Raw genomic sequence first — 22422 nt, forward strand, 5'->3', positions numbered from 1 at the left:
CACTGCCACATAACTTACAAGTCATCATGAATAAAACAAAACAGTAACAAACAGTAGCATATTACAAACCTTGTCTATCCTCAGCTTTGAAAAATAAAATTAATACAATATGCAGGTTAGAAAATGGTTTTAAATAATACAAAATGTTTGCCTCCAAAGCCATACTGAAATCAGATGGACAGCCAATAAAAGATTAAACAAATGATTATTGAGTTTTTGGGGGACCCTATGTTACAAATACTTTTCCACATGTAATTCTTTATTACTAAACTTGCATTAGAAATACAAATAAATGTTCATTACCATCATTGGCCATGCCTAATGGACTGTTACCCCTAAATAGTAACTTATTCTCTTCTAAAAGTTTTCTGAAATACAAACAAAAAGGGAACATGAAACTCTAGTTGCTTAAAAAAGGATTTTACATAGTATGTATTTATTTATTTGTACAAAATTTCCAAGCGGAAACCATGGGTTAATGACTCAACACAGAAGTGGGAACCTCTTCAGTGATATGGTGTACAGGACTGGTATGTAAGAGGAATAGGTTTCCTTTCTTGTATCCTTAGGCAAGATACTTTAATCTTATTATCTCATTCTTTGGATGGGACATAAAGCTGTTGGTCATGTGTATATATTGCACATATGTTTGATAAATATATTGGTACACTATTAAAAAATAGGAAGGGATGCTGTTCTGTACACGGTTATGTACTGAAGATATCACCCAGTATAAGGAAGAAATTAAATCAACACTGACCTTGCATCCTCTAGTTCGGAATGTTGTTTTTCATACATCTTTTTAAGGTTTTCTACATGTGTTATCATAACATCAGATGCAACACTCAATCTATTTTCCTATATCAAATAAAAATTACATTACATATTACAAACATTTACATTCAATGGTTTTAATATTGTAGGCAAGATCTGAGAGTTTGTCTTAAGTTCTGTCTACATTATCAAACTCTATGTGACAAAAAAATGTGATTTGCCCATAAATGGACATGATGATGTCATATCACTACAGTATTTGGACATCTCACTACCATATTTGTACATATAACCACTATATTTGGCCACATCACACTTTTTTGTCAAACTAGTTTGATAGTGTGGACAGAGCTGTATGCAGCTTTTCATTAAAGACATGTGTCGAACGAAGCTTATGATTATTGTGGAGACAACATGGTATTTTTAGCTCAGACACACAGTTTTGCAAAAGAGGTGTGTAACAATATACTACATCTACAAAGGAGTAAAAAGTGAATGTCTTTTAACATTACCTGATGTGTTGCTCCTAAAGATTCAGCTTTACAGCTAAGTCTATGCAATGATGAAGTTAAAAATTCAAGATGATTTCTAATTTTATTCAAACAATCTTTAGCTTCAAGGTCTTTGCAAAGTGGATCAAGTGTCTGAAAAGAAGTCAAATAGTAGTGCTTATGTTTATCTGTATAAGTTTTAAAATATCAAGAAAAATGGGGTACTACAGACAACAGTATATTCCCAGAAACATTTTAAGCTCTGTCTACACTATCAAACTTTATTTGACAAAAAATGTTCCCATATATGGTGATGATGATGTCATATCACTACCATATATGGGAATATCACTACCATATATGGGAATATCACTACCATATTTGGCCACATCACACATTTGTTGTCAAAGGTAGATAGTGTAGACAGAGCTTTATACACATAAAATATAAAGTTGTTACTTTTCATTTTAAACTTGAAGCACGTTACTTCCACATGGACTGGTGCTTAATCATATTCAATAAAAAAATGGTAAAGTAGCTGTGTAGCTGCCTGGAAACCATTAAGATGTAAACACTTTTCTTGAATTTTAAGTGTTTTCTTTGGTACCATGCAAATGTTGTTTGCTTGTTCTTATCTGTGTTTGATGTTCATGCATAGCATTAAAATAAATCAAATCAAATCAAAATATTAGTATAGGCATGTAACTATTAAAATAAGGCTTTACTAACTTGTGTTATTTTGTGAAGCTGTTGTAGTTCTTCATCAACATTGGCTTCTGCTAAATTCCGCTGCCTGTCCTGAAGATATACTCGTTTCTCCAAAGTGAACTTGTCAGTCTTCAGTGCAATTGATAGATTTAAAAACTTATCTTCTACCTCCTTCTCAGTAAGTACAGGTCTATAAAAGAGAGTCGATAAGTTGGTTAAAATATCATACTAAACATTGAACTATAGTGATAAAATCACCAGGCCAAATCAATGATGTTCTAGTAAATAATGTGGTGTTACTTAGTATTGTATCTTCATTCATTCAATGGAGACTTACAAAAAGTAGAGTTTGTACACCAAGCCATATTCAGCTGAAGGTCAAATTCCTCTCAAATAAAAAAATCTATTTTATTTTTGGAAGTTGGGACCTCTAGTATACTCATACTTACTCGTCCTTTGATTTTGCCAATCCAAGACTTCTAAGCACAGAGTCCGGTAGAAGCGCACTCAATCTCTTCACAGATTTTGACTCCCCCATTTCTGTATCTTCAGTTACAGCTTCCTCAAAATTTACTTTACGTTCAACTTCTTGAGCAGCAACGACAGGAGCTTTTGTATGTTCAACTTCATGAGGGGCTATCAAAGAAGAACCAGTGTGTTCAACTTCTTGACTGGCCATCATAAAGATATCAGACTCACAGGGACTGTCAATCTCCCGCGCACTCTCTGTTTCCGAAGCTTCTGCCAATTCTGGCATTTTGAATACTGGTGTGCTTCTCTTTATTTTATTTACCTGGAATTGGATATTATGATAGCAGATATGTTAAATGGATCTTATTTTATATCACAGTAGAAACTGTAGAATATGTGTATATGTTTGAAAATACGTACACACTTAATTTACTGTTAAGATTCCAGACGTGATAATGATCTTGATACAAGTTTACAGTATATTACATGTTCACATAAGATATGCATGCATAGAAGAAAACAAAAAGATAAAGAGAGCTTGCCGTTTCGTTTGATAAACACAACTCATATTCACTGGCATATACTTATATATTTATGTCATATCTATAACATTCTTACTTTTCTTAGTTTTGATAATGGAGTTGATGCTTTGGTTTGATCTGAATCAATGGGACCAATTCCTTTAAGTATATCTGCTTTAATATCTATACCATTATCAGCTTCTTGTACCTCCATCTGTTGTTCATCAATTGATTGCTAAAAAAGACAATATTTAGGTCGTAATAATTTCTATAAAATGGTAACTTTTCTTGGTTTGTAAAGTCAAGATAATAGTTTTATATGAGAGTTAAAATAGGCAACGAAGAAGTTGCTTCTTTTTTTTTGGTACTTTTGATCAAGGGATTTGAATATTGGTGTAATATTCATTCATTCATTCAATCTTTTATTTCAGAAACTCTGGTCCATAGAAAGTAAATTACATATAAATGAAATAAATAAAAAAAACAAAATATCATAAGCATCACAACACAAGGAGAATGTTGAGAATTCCATGGACAGATAGAGTTAGTAATGAAGATGTGTTGATAAAAGAGCTGGAATGTGCAGGAAACTTCTGAAGGATATTAGGATTAGACAGATGAAATTCATGGGACTGTGTTGAGGAAGGGAGATCTGGAGAACTTGGCAATAACTGGAAAGATAGAAGGAAGAAGGAGCAGGGAAAGAAAAAGAGTCACTTGGTTGGCCAGCATAGCTGAATGGATTCGGAATAGAGGTGAGAATACCAAAGAAGTGGAGTTGCTGAACATGGCAACAGACAGAGAATTGTGGCACAACATGATCGCAAAAGTCTCATGATACGGCACTTTGAGAGAGAGAGAGAGCGATCACAACACTGATTCATACAAAACAGGCTTAAAGTTTGTCGGCTATTTCTTAAAACAATGTAAACAAACCATAGTTTGATCTTCTTCCAGAGTCATTTGGTTGTTGTCACCATAAGATGTGTCACCATAAGATGTGTCACCACTAGGTGTGTCGCCACTAGGTGTCTCACCACTAGGTGTGTCGCCATCAGGTTTGCCACCAGCGAGTACTGGATTCTGTGGTTCCATTGATGCCTGTGGTGTGCTACTTCTTAATGTACGAGTAGGTACTTGGAGCAAAACTGTCATTTTAAACAAGAAATTAAACAATCAGGAATTCTTGAACAATTGAAAGCATTTATACAGTAGAACTCCTATTAAGGGGACACCTTCAGGACCACAACAAAGTTCCCCTTTGGATGTCTACTGTATTCAACTCAATGGTGGTTAGGGTTAAATATCAACCATAAGAACAACCCTTATAGTGTAGAAGATTGGTAAAAAAACATGTTAACTACTAAGGTACAGCAATACTATGAATTTCAATGGTGGCTAGGGTTAAATATCAACCATAAGAACAACCCTTATAGTGTAGAAGATTGGTAAACAAGCATGTTAACTACTAAGGTACAGCAATACTATGAATTTCAATGGTGGTTAGGGTTAAATATCAACCATAAGAACAACCCTTATAGTGTAGAAGATTGGTAAACAAGCATGTTAACTACTAAGGTACAGCAATACTATGAATTTCAATGGTGGTTAGGGTTAAATATCAACCATAAGAACAACCCTTATAGTGTAGAAGATTGGTAAACAAGCATGTTAACTACTAAGGTACAGCAATACTATGAATTTCAATGGTGGTTAGGGTTAAATATCAACCATAAGAACAACCCTTATAGTGTAGAAGATTGGTAAACAAGCATGTTAACTACTAAGGTACAGCAATACTATGAATTTCAATGGTGGTTAGGGTTAAATATCAACCATAAGAACAACCCTTATAGTGTAGAAGATTGGTAAACAAGCATGTTAACTACTAAGGTACAGCAATACTATGAATTTCAATGGTGGTTAGGGTTAAATATCAACCATAAGAACAACCCTTATAGTGTAGAAGATTGGTAAACAAGCATGTTAACTACTAAGGTACAGCAATACTATGAATTTCAATGGCGGTATGGTTAAAGCATTTTTATCATGTTTTATTACAAAATATGTTTTTATTAGATATACAATTCCTACCATTAGTTATCTGGTCACTTTCAGTGTTAGCATCACTGTTTAAATTTCGTGGAGATAGTGATCTTGACCGGTTATTATGCCCTAAATAATGAAATCAAATTGAGCATAGTCTTTAAACATTAGAATTCTATTAATTCTACAAATTCATGACATTTTGGTCTTGGACTTGAATCAGTAATTTAAGTTATTGGAACAAGATATTTTTCTTAGATCATTATAGAGAAGAAAAATAGTCATCACCAGATAGACTTTCTTTATCAGTGCTTCTATGAATGGATGATTAGTTGGGAGCAGGAATGGTAGTAGATCAAACCCAGTATCATTCGATTTCATAATCATGAGGGAAATTACCTCATGACGAAAATTATTAACAGAATATAAGTTACCTGTTAATCCACCACCTGCCCGCCTTCCTTTTCTATTCTTAAACCGCTCCGAGGCTTTCCTCGATTCTTCAATTAATTTAGAGTTCATTTCTTTATCGTTTTCACTTAATTCAACATTTTCCAGATTTCCATTTATAAGATCACTTACATTCACTAAAAAGATAAAAATGGTATAACACTTGTAGCCGTCATCACTGGTTTGAACTTGAGGGAAATCAAGTCGAAGCATAATTGCTTATAAGGCCTTTCAAGTTATCATGCCATTGTTCAAATGCTGTGATTTAATCCAAGCCCCATCGACTTGTCTACTTTAAAAAAAATTTAGAGTCCTCCCCAAAAACACATAATCCAAAATAGATAGAAGATAGATCGTAGTAAATAGTTCATTATACATTACATGTGATTCATAAGATCACTGGAAAGATCAAATTCAATATTAATAACTTTTGTCAATTTTAGTTCAGAGAAACACAAAGATCACTCATGAAGACCATTCTATTTCCTGCGAAGGTTAGTTCAGAGCCGGCGGATCCACATCCAGGATGCTAAATTAGTGGGCCTAGGTTTTACAGATTTTTGTTTTCTCTTTTGCGGGTCTTGTCCTAGTTTTATTTCATTTCAACATAAATGCATACATTATTTTTTTTTTTTACAGGTTTTAAACATTGTAAAATAAAGTACTGAACTGCCCTAATGATTTTATCTTGTGCACTGATGTTGTATGATGACTGGTGACTGTCGTTTCTGAATTCATTATATATTATTTGCCAAGATCTGTTTTTTTCCCACACTCAGTACAGTAAATTATAACTATGGGTGAACTATTCTAGGCTAGCTAAACCAGGTATTCATCGAACCAGATGTTTGTATAAGTATCAGATTCGATTTGAGCATTTTGGGCTGTATTTCAATCATTTTCAGATTACTTGAATGAGGAAATATTACTCAACAGCATTAACCAGACAAATAAAAGTTGACCAAACAAAGTTGCACATATCAAACGTTACACTGGATCTGCCACTCAAGCAATTGCCAATGGAACAACATATAAATTATTAGTTTTACCAACATTCACCAAAGAATTCCAATATATGGGATAGCAGGCTGACACTATATTTTAAGCTCGTTTCACAAAATGTCCGTAATTATCTTTTAATTAGCAATTGCTAATAAACGGTATACCTGGTACAGTTCTCTTGTTTTTATCTGTTTGTATTCGTCGCTTTGGTCTAGGTGACAGTTTTCTAGAAGGTGTATTTACTGAACATCTAAAAAAAGTATTGAAACAAAATAACAGAAACTTCACACATATGTTGTTTATTTGAATATTCAACATTTTATATGTTTTTGTATGTTACATCGAGGGCCCTAAATAATCCATTTCTACAAAGAAACTGAATGGGCCACTCTGAATAAATATGGTCATAAACAAATATAAATAAACTGTTTTTTGGGAGTAGTTATGGTCCTATAATCAGAAAAGATTTGACCTAGAACCTTGGGAAAGTAGGCACTCATCATAGCAACTTCACTTTACCAATATTATCGTTTTATAATTCTTCTGACATATCATTGAAGAAAAATAATTCTCAGATATTTGTGCCATTAGATCAAATGACGGTTTCGGAGACCAGCCTTGGGCATGTATGATGACCTAGTGGATTGTATGTTAATAATGAATTGAGTCATACATACCCATCATCATCTGTTTGGGATGATAGAACTTCAATTTGTTGAGCTGGTCTGGCATAAGAATTCGCCAATATATCAGCCATTTTTTGTGCTTCTGCTTGCCGATCCTGCGATGATTTCTATCAATTAAATATAAAACAGAATTCATATTATTTCTAGTCTTAATTGGTTATTCTAATTATCTTTAAGCCTGACATTTTCTGACCTTGTCTGGTATAACAGAGTTTAAAATATTTGTGTGCTATTTCTGGTCAGATTTGTGTAGTTTAAATCTGAATACTTAATACTTCAAGCTGCTAATTTTTTAAGTATCAACTGACTGGATAACATTTTTTATACATTTAAAAAAAAAAAAAATATAAATTTTCAAAATATAACTAAATAAAACTAATAGTTCATGTAAAAAGTTAATATTATGTCTACATAAATTTTATCTCAGGATTCTCAGAATATCAACTTAAATCATATTATTAACGAAGGAAAAGTACAAATATAGTGACACTGCATTAGAGAGGAAAATATATTGGTAGTAAAAATAGTGTAACAAAGGTAAATCACAGTTTAATGAAATTAACAAACTATTTATTGCCTTCTGTAAAGATAGTATTTCAAAAGTTTCTAGACAGAAATCATAATTATGACATCAAGAGCAAAATAAAATCAATACATACCGTATGCCAGAGTGTAATATTTGGTGGGAGAGGTGATGATCTAATATCATTATTACAATTCTCATCAAGATTTTCTGCAATATTTGGTTGTTGCATTGCCTCTGGTTGGTCAATAAACCTAAGCATATTAATGAAAGTACTGTACATAAATAGTAAATACAAATCTATCTTTTACAATAATTGAAGTAAACTTTTAGCATGTACAGAAGAGAGTGTAAAACATTCTCCTACAAATTAGGAGAGACAATCTATTGGCACATTTAGTTCTAATTCTTTATTTAAGGAGATAAACATCATTTCGTTTTAACCAGACCCCATCATTGGTTTTAAAAGGACCAACTTTCATTATAGCTTGTAATAAAAAATAAGTAGAATTAAAGTTTCTCATAGACATCTGTATTTTGTAAAACATTACCTTGGAGGCTGATTCAAAGTTTCTTCAGGATGGAGAATATTTTGCGTGTGAGCTGGACTGAGCTCCCTTGATGATGTGCACAGTGAATAAGGTTCAGGAGATGGAATAGCTGTATAGAAAACACTATTAGTATCAGATGAATCTGAATCCTCTTCAGGCAGATGCTCAATCGCCTGTAATCGGCTAATAGCGTGTTGGCTACAATGACATGGGAGTTTCGTAGGTGTAGAGTGCGCTTCAGCAAAATATGTCTGTATGCAGAATTTCTCAGTTGGTGTGCGAAGAAGTTCTGTCTGGGTCGAGACGGAGGATCTTCTATCAAGGTAAGTGGATGAGAGGTCATATGTTGTATTGCGGTTATGGACTGTTTGTCCTGCTTGGTGGTACGGTCTGCTTGTTGACAACAAACGCTTGTCCAAGTCCAATGAAAGTGCAGCTATGAAAGAAGAATAATGAAAATCAAAATATCAATATTGTTTTGATGAAATTTAGTGTGGGAAAGATATATATGTATATACTGTAAGTTATCAGTACCTTTTGTTCTCTGTTGTTTTTTGTTTTGTTTTAGAAAATTGAAAGTACAGTATACATTCAGTTTGGATTTTAAGGAATGTTTTAGCCTAGGCCTAGGTTGAGAACTACTTTAAGGGTACATTGCTTTTCTCTTTTTCTCATAATCAACAATAGAACGAAATTTAAGACAAGAATTGACTTGGTTTAGTGTTAGTAATATGCATTATTTTTACAAAATTGTGTATGTTTTTATTATTATTTTTAAAGTCTGACCCCGATCCATCCATAAATTAGAAAAAAACAAGTCTATCCTACAATACTGAAGAACAAAAGAGGTTGGTATTATTTATTAAAAATTCATTTTACGATTATTTATATTGAACTTGACATTAATGTGAAAAGTCATCTGTTACAAACACACACACACATTCAGAGAAACTATACAGTAGCTTTCCATATTTGGACATCTGGGACTAATTTAAAATGAAATATGTAAACAATTTCTGTTTTTGAAGGGTCATAGTACTTTTATATAATGATATATATTTATCACACAAAAAGGCAAAATAATCATAGGTAAATCTTTATTATTTTTAAAATTTAATTGACATGTGGATTTATGATTTAAAACAATGGAAGTATGAGGTGAAATATTCTCAAATAACATTCTTAGGGTAAGTTTCCAAATTTATTCTACATTCCTGATTTCAAAGTATATAATGTAAAGCGAGTCTCAATTCATTCTGAATAAACACATTGTGTATCAGCATTATATGGTAGATTGACCAGGTTTGACCTTTCCACTCTTGACATATCTTACGAGCTATATATCCAATACCAAATTGGCGAGTAAATCATGTTTTACTTTAAATTAAATGTATACGCTCTTCCACAAGGTAAATTGTTAGTTATACATACAGACTATATTAAAACAATGATTTTGAACACGTAGGGCATTTCTTTGAATTCTTTCCTATTGTCGTTTTGTGGTAATTTACAGCTTTTTATATGTTTAACAAACGTACATAATCAATTGCGTCTGCATCATGCTAGACTACAACTTCCGGTAGTGACGTAATCAGCATATTTTTGGTAATAAAACTTTTTCACTAAGCTAGGGAATCTTCTGATATCAATATTCATTAGACCGTACTTTAGTTAGCCAATCAAAATAAACGTATAAACAATTTTGCGGCGATGTTGTTGAAGTAAAATATACTGTGTTTTACAATAACCAATTTGGTTAGAGTAAAACACAATGATAAAGAATAGGAAACATTTAATAATATGATAAATGTCATTACATAGCAATTTATCACTGTGTTTTACTATAACCAATTTGGTTAGAGTAAAACACAATGATATAGAATAGGCAACATTTAATAATATGATAAATGACATTTACATAGCAATTTAGCACTGTGTTTTACTATAAACAATTTGGTTAAAGTAAAGCAGAATGATAAAGAATAGGAATTCAATAATATGATATATTACATTTACATAGCAATTTAGCACTGTGTTTTACTATAACCAATTTGGTTAGAGTAAAACACAATGATAAAGAATAGGAAACATTTAATAATATGATATATGACATTCACATAGCAATTTAGCACTGTGTTTTACTATAACCAATTTGGTTAGAGTAAAACACAATGATATAGAATAGGAAACATTTAATAATTTGATAAATGACATTTACATAGCAATTTAGCACTGTGTTTTACTATAACCAATTTGGTTAAAGTAAAACACAATGATAAAGAATAGGAAACATTTAATAACATGATAAATGACATTCACATAGAAATTTAGCACTGTGTTTTACTATAACCAATTTGATTAGAGTAAAGCACAATGATAAAGAATATGAAACATTTAATAATATGATAAATGACATTTACATAGTAATTTATCACTGTGTTTTACTATAACCAATTTGGTTAGAGTAAAACATTTTAACTATGATAAATGATATTTAGCACTGTGCTGGATACAGTAAAACACAAATAAAGAATAGGAAACATATAATAATATGATACATTTACATACAAATTTAGTATTGTGTTTTACTATAGCCAATTTGGTTACAGTAAAACACAATGATAATGAAACATTTATTATATGATATTATTTACATAGCAAAATATTATATTAAACATATCTTATTATCTAAACGTTATGAAAAGAATAGGATACATATAATGTAATAATATAATAAATACAAGTTACATAGTTTATCATCTTGTTTTACAGTAAAAGCAATTTGGTAACACAGTTAAACACAGTGATAAAGAATAGATACTGTTTTAGGTTATATAACCCTAACCCTAGTTTGAAGCGACATAATAAATTCATCGCGAAAAAGTACGTATCGTATTTAGAAACTTTTGAAATTTGTTAGATATGTTTAATAGGTTCTTACGTCTATAAAACAAACAACAAATATAAATTTCACAAAAAATTCGTGATTTTAATAATTTGCATTTCTAGAAATGTACACTTATGAAATACTATACATTTTCCAACACATTTTTACTTCATTGATGATTCCCAGAAATCAAAATAAAACAAATTATGATATTTCTTTTACATTATAGATGTAAGAACCTATATTGAACATGTACCAAATTTCAAACGTTTTTTAAGACGATACGTATTTTTATCGATGAATTAAGTATGTGATCGCTTCAAACTAGGGTTAGGGTTAAATAACCTAACAGTTCATTCTTTAACACTGTGTTTAACTTTTAATCAAATTGGTTTTAGTACAACACAATGATAAACTATGTACATTTTATTTTTCATATTACATTATAGGATACATATAATGTAATAATAATAAATACAAGTTACATAGTTTATCATCTTGTTTTACAGAACCAATTTGGTTACACAGTTAAACACAATGATAAAGAATAGACACTGTTTTAGGTTATATAACTCTAACCCTAGTATAGTTTGAAGCGATCACATACTTAATTCATCGCGAAAAAATACGTATCGTATTCAGAAATATTTGAAATTTGGTAAATATGTTCAATAGGTTCTTACGTCTATAAAACAAACAAAAAATCAAAGTTTCAAGACAAATTCGTGATTTTAATAATTTGCATTTCTAAACATTTACACTTATGAAAGACAATACATTTCCAACACATTTTTACTTCATTGATGATTCTCAGAAATCAAAATAAAACTATTAGGATATTTCTTTTGCATTATAGATGTAAGAACCTATATTGAACATATCTACCAAATATCAAACGTTTTTCAAGACGATACGTATTTTTAGCGATGAATATTAAATATGTGATCGCTTCAAACTAGGGTTAGGGTTAAATAAACTAAAACAGTTCTATTCTTTATCACTCACTGTGTTTAACTTTTAACCAAAATGGTTATAGTAAAACACAATGATAAACTTATATGTCAATTTTATTTTTCATAACATAAAATGTTTGATATTCTTTATAATATTTAATATTATATTTTAGGCCTACTATTAATGACGTATAAATGCACACTACATCTGAAATAACTTTCTACTTCATTGGCGATTTTTACCAAAAAAAAGAACTAATTTTGTTATGTATATAGAGCAACCTATTATAACATGTCTTGTATGATTTTTATCTCGTTTCAATGACATTTTATACTACAATTCAAATGAAAAAGCATCACAAAAAAATACGTCTGGTATTTAAAAAGTTTCTAAACTCGGTACACAGAAAAAAGGAAATGTTGAAAATGTATGGTCTTTCATAAGTGTGAATTTTTTGAAATGCAAATAATGGAAATCATCGATTTGTCTTGAAATTTATAATTTGTTTTGTCTTATTGAACATATCTATACAAAATGTCGAACGTTTCTGAATACGATACGTTTTTTATCTCGATGAATTTATAATGTCGCTTCAAACTAGAGGGTAGGGTAGTAACCTAACAAGTATCTATTCTTTATCACTATGTTTAACTGTGTAACCATATTGGTTCTAATAAAAAACAATGATAAACTATGTAAATTGTATGTTTCATATATTACATTTTTGCCAAAAAAAATTATTGGGAATGTTAAATTTCTTTTTCATGACATATATCTACAAATTTCAGAAGCTTTTGAGTACGAGTATTTTACGCGATGTTTTTTTATCCTCATTTTAATATTTTGGTAATGTAATTCACATAAAGTTTTGTATCCAAAAATTGTTTATTCTTGGGTAGAAATGAGGAAATAAATAGTATTCCTGTATAATATAATAATCAATAATAAAGTATAAAAAAAGTGTTGTGTAAACGAACGTTTTTTACGCTTCGAATTTTCTGTTACATTATGTTTGAATTGAAGCTACAGATATTGAATCATGGACCTATAAATTAGTAATTTATAGGTCCATGATTGAACATATCGTCACTCACCACACATTTTTTGTTTTGTATTTTGAAAGTATTTATTCTAAAGAACAATTGATGCAAACATCAACTGCGTAACTTATTTCATTAATTAATTATATTAATTATAATTTGGCGATTATTCGTCACACGAAGAGTCGAATATCGATTCGTCTCGTCATGGGCCGGAAGAAAACGTGCATTGCGCACACTGTTTACGCGCCTCAACAATAAACGGCGAATATGCGATTCGTCACTTATGGAACGCCGTTTTACACAAGTTTTTGGCGATGATAAAAATTGCGTCGATGATGAAATTGCGTCGATGAAAATTGCATCGACGCAATGTAGATTGCGTCGATGCAATGTAGATTGCGTCGACGCAATTTACATTGCGTCGATGAAAATTGCATCGATTAAAATTGCGTCGATGAAAATTGCGTCGATGAAAACTGCATCGATGAAAATTGCGTCGATGAAAACTTCATCGATGAAAATTGATGTGATGAATTTAATTGATTATGAAAATTCCAAATGGTTTTAATTCAATCAATGATGAAATGACTACTAGTAAAGTAAATGATGATGTTAATAATGATGTTAATAATGTTATTATGTTGCTAAAAATTGACGGTTTCTGAATATTTTGATATGATAAACATGTTTACCGCTTGCGCTAGCGCGCGTTATAGACAAGCGCACAGTGATCGCGCACTAAAACAAGGTTGAAATATATGCACTGATTAACATTTTAGTGATTTATTGTCAACACATTTTAGCAATGGATCCATTATTGTCCTTTCGGACACATTATATCTTCTAATTGCTTCCGTTAATCCACCAGTTCAGTACATAAAATCCAGAGGTCCAGCATCCATGACATCATATTCAAATCATACCGGCAGGGAGATCGCAATTTTCATCGATGAAAACTGCATCGATGAAAATTATTTTTTTTTTCATCGATGCAGTTTTCATCGATGCAGTTTTCATCGACGCAATTTTCATCGACGCAATTTTCATCACATTAACGCAATTTTCATTACATCGACGCAATTTCATCGACGCAATGTTCATCACATCATTATATCAATACTATATTCATCGACGCAATTTTCATCACATCGACGCAATTTTCATTGCATCATCGACGCGATTTTATCATCGCCTAAACTGGCATTCCACACTAATTGCGTGTGATCTGATTGGTGTATTATAAATAAATTCATCGCGATGAATTTTTCAGTAGATGTAATGAGAAAGTTCAGTAGATGTAATGACAGTTAATTTAATTGTTCTGCTCTTTTTGTACAAATCTATACTACTTTATATTATGGATTTTGTAGTACTGTTAAAATTATTAAATCTCTGGAAGTGTGTTTTACGAGTATGTCCGCAAATTTATGCGTTTACGGTTTTAAAATGTGAGTTTTAAATAGCGAACATGATCTTGTGAGGTGCACTACGCACGCAGTATTCCAAAATGTCTTACTAATTGGGAGAAAATCATATTGTATCATATCATATTATATCCATTCTTTAAATTCATATTCTTTATCCAAAACTAAATTGTTATAGTAAAACACAGTGCTAGCAATTTATCATATTATTAAATGTTTCATATTCTTTATCATTGTGTTTTACTCTAATCAAATTGGTATAGTAAAACACAGTGCTAAATTGCTATGTGAATGTCATTTATCATATTTTTAAATGTTTCCTATTCTTTATCATTGTGCTTTACCATAACCAAATTGGTTATAGTAAAACACAGTGCTAAATTGCTATGTAAATGTTATATATCATATTATTAAATTCCTATTCTTTATCATTGTGTTTTACTCTAACCAAATTGGTTATAGTAAAACACAGTGATAAATTGCTATGTAAATGTAATTTATCATATTATTAAATGTTTCCTATTCTTTATCATTGTGTTTTACTCTAACCAAATTGGTTATAGTAAAACACAGTGATAAATTGCTATGTAACTGTAATTTATCATGTTATTAAATGTTTCCTATTCTTTATCGTTGAGTTTTACTCTAATCAAATTGGTTATAGTAAAACACAGTGCTAAATTGCTATGTAAATGTTATATATCATATTATTAAATGTTTCCTATTCTTTATCATTGTGTTTTACTCTAATCTGATTGGTTATAGTAAAACACAGTGCTAAATTGCTATGTGAATGTCATTTATCATGTTATTAAATGTTTCCTATTCTTTATCATTGTGCTTTACTCTAACCAAATTGGTTATAGTAAAACACCGTGCTAAATTGCTATGTAAATGTCATTTATCATGTTATTAAATGTTTCTTATTCTTTATCATTGTGTTTTACTCTAACCAAATTGGTTAGAGTAAAACACAGTGATAAATTGCTATGTAAATGTAATTTATCATATTATTAAATGTTTCCTATTCTTTATCATTGTGTTTTACTCTAACCAAATTGGTTATAGTAAAACACAGTGATAAATTGCTATGTAAATGTAATTTATCATGTTATTAAATGTTTCCTATTCTTTATCGTTGTGTTTTACTCTAATCAAATTGGTTATAGTAAAACACAGTGCTAAATTGCTATGTAAATGTTATATATCATATTATTAAATGTTTCCTATTCTTTATCATTGTGTTTTACTCTAATCTGATTGGTTATAGTAAAACACAGTGCTAAATTGCTATGTGAATGTCATTTATCATGTTATTAAATGTTTCCTATTCTTTATCATTGTGCTTTACTCTAACCAAATTGGTTATAGTAAAACACAGTGCTAAATTGCTAAATGTCATTTATCATGTTATTAAATGTTTCTTATTCTTTATCATTGTGTTTTACTCTAACCAAATTGGTTATAGTAAAACACAGTGCTAAATTGCTATGTAAATGTAATTTATCATATTATTAAATGTTTCCTATTCTTTATCATTGTGTTTTACTCTAACCAAATTGGTTATAATTTATTTAATTTCATTTCAAAAGACATTTACCTAAATTGCTATTTAAATGTCATTTATCAAATTATTAAATGTTTCCTATTATTTATCTGGTTATATAGTAAAACACTGTGCTAAATTGCTATTGTATTAAGGACGAGTTCCGAGAAGATGTATTCAAAGCTACAACCAATCAGAACAGTGTTAATCAATATAGTCCATGGCTACAGCCAATCAGAAACGTTCAAATCGCAATAACCCCTAGGCTAATAGAAATTATTGGTCCGAGTAGCCTTTTCAACCAGACGTTGCGAGGTTTAAAAAGTAAAACATGATTTACTCGCCAGTTTGGTATAGTTTATATACCTGATCTTACCTAGTATTCAACCAGGTTCTTATTAGGGATTGACACAGGTCTTTTTGTAAGACAGTCAAGTGTTCTAGCAACTTGCCTACCACAACTACCACAGTATACTTACCAACTAAACTAGATGGAGACTGTTGGTTCTGAAGTGCGGTTTCTGTATCAACTAGGTCAGCAACATTTTGCTGGAATTGAAACTGATTGAAATTCAAGGCTTCCTAAAATAAAATTTAAAAAATAATGTAGGAAATTGTAGTGTAGCTTGGTGGTATGGGAGAGAGCTTTTTTTCAATTTGCTTACAATTTAAAACCTAAACATTGACATTTCAGAGGTCGTTGTCTGGACCTAGAAACCACCAAAAACTGTGCCGAGGAATAAAGTGAGTGTCCCAGGTACCGTGCATGCACACAATCAATTAACACAACCTAACTGGTTCCAAGGAGATTGGTTGTCTGAAATCAAATACTCTCTATGGTGCTTGCCTTCCAACCCTAAGGTCCGAGGTTCAATCCCGACCAGGGTTCAATCTTGACCTAGTGCCTGGGTTGTAACACACAACTGGTAAAATACTCCACACTTAAAGCCTCAGACTTAGTTTATAAGCATAATAAAGTTTATCCATCCTAAAATTGGCATGTAAATTTGCTGGAGATGATTGTATGAAATACAGTTCAATTTTACTTTGAAACTGTTACACTTTAAAATTACAAAGTTTGTCAAAAAACAACTTTAGGTATTATTGGTCCTGGGAAGCCCTAGGGTGCTCAAACATAAACAAAAGTACACAATAATAGGTTACTTTATTTATAGTAACCCCACTGAACATAAAGATACTTTGAATTCAAAAGGCATCAATCAAATGGCTCCTACACCGCTGCCCACACAATGTTGCCACAAAAGAACTAGTATTATTATTGGTTACAAGTTGGCATTCAATTGGGAGACCAAGTGTACAACTGACCTTTTAATGGAAGACACTTTATATTAGAATATCTTGCCACCTTAGTTCATTGAAAAGTGAAAAGTAAGAGTTAAGAATGTTTTAATTACCTACGTCATATCAAAGGCATTAAAACCCAAGGTTGGTTTGTATATTGTAAAATCTTATATTAGCAACACAACACAATTCATGTCTATTTTAAACATTTATGAGAAAGAGCACAAAAAGATTGCGAGCACTATTTAAAATTACTTAGCATTAATTGCAAACAAATTGTTTTTTTAATTGACATTTAGGGTGTAAACACGACGAGCAAGAGTAATTACTTTAGGCTACTGATACAAATTGGTATTTCAATTCTTTTAATTAGGTATCCCTTGCTTATCCCACAGTATATAAAGAAAGTTATTCCAATTTAGTAGTTCCAATATTTATTTGGAGGCCTCTTGATCAGTGGCATATACTAGACAAGATTTATTAAAAATTTCTGGTGTCTTTTCAAACTGTATGTTTTAAAGAAAGGCAAATATACAAACTAGCCTCTAAATATTTGAACTTATATGCAGACACCACTCTCACCTTTTTAATGTTCATTTCTCTTCATTTCAGACTTCATCTCATATACATAGAATAAACAGTACATAATTAACAACAAGGCCATATACATGGCTGCAGTCGTGTGTGCAAATTGGAGTTAGTGTTTACGACCGACCACTGACCGACCAAAGTGACCTAAACATTAACAGGATACTGTATAGAAGAATAACAAAGTTTACAGAATCTTTTCTCTGTAGAGTTAGGGGATGGTGAGTGGCGTAAAAGTGATTCTTATGTGGTTCTACCCACGGGTTTTCTACTCTGACATGTGAGAATATTTATTCCCATATGTGTCAATCAATTTGTAGACTACCTTCCTATTTTTTTTGTTATTGTACTACTCCTACATATTAAATATTAAGATATCTGATAAAAATCATGAGATATATTAAAGAAAGTTTGTTCAGAATTTCTGATTTTGGATTGCCTTTGTTGTCAACTCTGAGAATGAATACAATGTTAATAAACATTAGAACTACTGTTTACATTTCATCAACTTTTTTTTTTACAATTCACAAAAGACAATCTCCAAGACACATTGAAATTGTGATACGCATTCGCAATGCACGTTTGCTTGGGAATTACTTATCGACCGTCTCATGATATCCATAATGCCTTAAATATGTTTTCTTTTCTGTTGTATGCTGATGACACAACCCTAATTTACACTGATAAAAATATAGATTCCCTTTTTAAAATATCAACCGAATATCTACCCAAAATTTGAACATACTTTTCTGCAAACAAACTTTCTGTTAATCTAAAGAAGTGCTGTTGTATGGTGTTAAAAAATTCACAAATACCACTAAATACTAGTACTTTCAAACTAAAAATTAAAGATCAATTAATACCTATTGTTGAGAAAACTAAATTTCTTGGTGTTTATCTGGACAGCAAGCTAAATTGGAAACATCAGATTACTCAAGTCGAAAACAAAATATCCAAAAGTTCTGGTATCATATATAGATTATCATCTTTCATCCCTCAAAACATACTCCGGATTCTTTACTGTTCACTAATCCTCCCTTACCTCACTTATTGTAATATTATTTGGGGTAATACATACCCGTCCTACTTAAACAAACTGTTATTGATACAAAAGAAAACCGTGAGATACATAGCAAATGCTCCTCCTTTATCCCATTCCAATCCTTTATTTTCTTCATTTGGTCTTTAAAATTCAGGATATTAACCATCTTCAACAAAGTGTTTTCCTCTATTCATGGCTAAACTCGATCCTGCCATCACACTTTGATGATTTATTTAGTTTCAATTTTAATTTTCATAACCACAAAACTCGGAGCGCAAATCAAATACGTATTCCTTTTTTTTAAACTACTTCTTTTAAACATAGCATTAAGTTCACTGGTCCTAAACTCTGGGATAACGTACCAGTTAATATAAAAAGTGCTTGGTCTAAGAAGAGTTTTTCTTTTAAATTGAAACGGCACCTCTTATCTAGTTATGTTTAATTATCCTTTCACTCATTGTAGTTTTGATATTTAGTCCTTTCGGTACCCTGAAACTAAAAGTCTTCATTACTGTTTTTGTCCTGTTTCCGGTTCCCGTGTTGTCCTGTTTTTTTTTCAGTTTCTATGGGCTACCTTATACCAGCTTTGCTTTTTAGGAATGTTGCCCCTCTTATTTTAATCATATTTACTGTTAATTTTTATTTTCTATGAAAGACAAGAAGAGAAATAAATGTTACTTGTTGATTGAAAACTCGTTGATAAGTAACTGATATCGAAATCTTCACAGTCGCTGCGATTTCTTAGCCGATAAACTTTTTATTATTCTTAATCACCGTGGAATCGACTACAGTATTACAACTTATCAAAGTGAAGGAAAGGGGAGTAATCTTATTAACGTAGTAATGTTTGATTCCTGGTTCGAATGGACTTTACACAAACATTATAATGTATAATGCTATACTTAATCAGTGTATTCAAACTGCGTTATTTATAGTTGAATTAACATTCAGAAAGCCATTTTGTATTAAAATAAACAGTACTATAAAAGCCAACAGCAATAAGGAAATGGAAAATGTGTACTAAGCATGGGTATATTACTGTACTTAATGCTACAATGTAGAGGACAAAGAAACAGATTCTGAACCAATTACCAACATATAAATTATTACCTGCAAAAGTAAAATATCACAGAAAGTAAGTAGACAATCTTACTGCTATCTAATAAGCATCTACTTTTAAATATTGATCCCTTTTAATCTAGACAGATGATCTTATCAAACTCATATAGCTTAATGGATTAATTATCACTATTGATATCAGCATTACCATGGGAAATTAAACTTATGTAGCGATAGTTATTGTATTTTTATGTTAATTTCAGCAAACAAAAATGTTTTAAGTAGTCCAGTATTTGTTAATACCAATACCAGGATATATGAAAACAATAAACTGGAAAGAAGGAGACACAAAATATAATGGTGTTTTTCTGCTGTCTGATGCCAAATAACCATTTATTTTAAAATAGATACTGTAGACAATGGACATTCATAAAGAAACCAGACTGCATTTCTGTTGAATGTTGTTCTCCTGCAGACAACGGATAACTCTATGGGAGGGTCACATTTATAAAAAATCATCATAACTAATTCACCCCTTTGTTTACATGACATCTCAATTCGCTGTATGCAAAGACAGGGCAGAAAGAAAGAGTGCTAATCTTCCAAAAGATGCACTGGGTGCAAAAGTGCACACAAGCCATGGATGTGTACACTGGACCTCCATTTTTAAGTTCTTATCTGAGAACAGGCATGTTACCACTAAGGACTCGAGGAGATCAAAGAGACTCTTGAACCTGTGCCTATTTTATGGCTATTGATTACAGTGCTCCGTCATACCGCTCGGCCAGTCATCATGAGAAATCTGGGTGTCACGAAACCTAAGACCACGAAAGCTAAGACCCCCTAAGACCTAAGATCACGAAAGCTAAGACCCAAGACCTAAGATTACAAATATTTATCTTTCGCACCTGCCTTGTATTTTAACTCCCAACATTTATTCTGAATACCACACCTTAGAATTGGCACTTTCATGAAAAAGAATCACATAAAAAGTAACAAATACATTTTTAAATTGATGATTTTACAGACGTTTTTCTCGCACACAAAATGAATAGCCTACAGACAGTATAGTACACTAGTAGGCCTACCCGGCATGTTCAATGTTTTTGTTTCTATGGAACGTCAAAAGAGCAAAAATTATATAGAGGGCTGAAAACTCTGCGGAGTCCATCTACATAAACAATGTAAAATTAAAATTGTAATGATAATAGTATAATCATGCAAGTACGAAGAAATAAATACTGGCAAATAAATTTTAACTTAAAAATCAATCAAGTTTTTTTGTTTCGTTTTCTTTCTGTTTTTATACTATTATTGTTGCTCTTTTGGCGCTCCATAGAAACAAAAACATTGAGCGGGGAGCTCAAGGAGTTACATTACAGTATACAAAGAAACACGCCTGTAAAATCATCAATTTAAAGGATTTATTTATTTGTTATTATGTGTTTTCTTCTAATTTTAAAATGTGGTATTCAGGATAAAGTTAGTCAACAAATTTGGAGTCAAAATACAAGAAAGGCAGGTGCGTAAGAAAAACATCCTCTGAACCAACACATTGGAGTAAATATATACCAACAAACAACCCGTCAAGTTTGTTTGTTGTAAAGAAAAAATATACATTTACTCAACGGGCGAAAATAATGCGAGTTTATCTATGTTTTTCGGTAGTATTAAATTATATTTATGGTAATAAATGGAACCTACTGTGTTTAAAATTATGTATGGATAAACAAGTATTGTTTTTAAGCTGTAGTATATCTTAGAATTTGTAATCTTAGGTCTTGGGTCTTAGCTTTCGTGATCTTAGGTCTTAGCTTTCGTGGTCTTAGGTTTCGTGACACCCTGAGAAATCTACATACAAATCCGACAGCACCCTTTCTACAATTATTTACTAATTGTGCAGCTACATATCAGTGATAATAACCAATATGATTACAATTTCAAATATGAATTTGCTTATTCAAAATGTAAAATGACTTTATAATCATAAACTTACCAATGAGGCAATCTCAGATTTTTGTTTTGCTAGCTGTGTTTGTAATTCTGATAGTTGTCTTCCCACCTTATCCTTAACAGACTGTCCCTGTAGTTGGTCAACAAACTCCTGTAGGAAATAACATAATAAGTGATCGGCAGTTTTAGTTATTATGAATCTACCCTTCTTTCTCACAACAAAAACAACTGTACTTTTAAAGATGTGTAAAATCTTTTGTGTACTACATACATGTAAAAATGAAAGTTAAAAAAAAAATTATTTTTATCTTTAAACAAATAGTGTTGAAAATAATATTACTACGAAAATTTGAAAATGAAAATAGCGTCTTTGTAGCTCATTTTAAAGTATAAGACACTCT

General features: G+C 31.2%; 1 protein-coding gene across 1 annotated transcript in view; it reads right to left on the minus strand.

The window, feature by feature from the left end:
- Positions 1-22422, minus strand: part of LOC140039241 (uncharacterized) — a 56832-nt gene that overhangs the window by 16516 nt on the left and 17894 nt on the right. The window contains exons 17-32 of the mRNA XM_072084842.1: positions 22065-22172; positions 16557-16659; positions 8224-8659; positions 7809-7926; positions 7141-7256; positions 6628-6713; positions 5446-5598; positions 5060-5140; positions 3902-4113; positions 3063-3200; positions 2423-2766; positions 1995-2163; positions 1287-1418; positions 761-858; positions 304-368; positions 70-84 (exon numbers count right to left, since the gene is read on the minus strand). Of these exons, the coding sequence (XP_071940943.1) occupies positions 70-84; positions 304-368; positions 761-858; positions 1287-1418; positions 1995-2163; positions 2423-2766; positions 3063-3200; positions 3902-4113; positions 5060-5140; positions 5446-5598; positions 6628-6713; positions 7141-7256; positions 7809-7926; positions 8224-8659; positions 16557-16659; positions 22065-22172 (2374 nt within the window). The remainder of the gene's footprint in view (positions 1-69; positions 85-303; positions 369-760; positions 859-1286; positions 1419-1994; positions 2164-2422; positions 2767-3062; positions 3201-3901; positions 4114-5059; positions 5141-5445; positions 5599-6627; positions 6714-7140; positions 7257-7808; positions 7927-8223; positions 8660-16556; positions 16660-22064; positions 22173-22422) is intronic.

The sequence above is a fragment of the Antedon mediterranea genome, chromosome 2 (assembly GCF_964355755.1).
Source record: "Antedon mediterranea chromosome 2, ecAntMedi1.1, whole genome shotgun sequence".
Lineage (NCBI taxonomy): Eukaryota > Metazoa > Echinodermata > Crinoidea > Comatulida > Antedonidae > Antedon > Antedon mediterranea.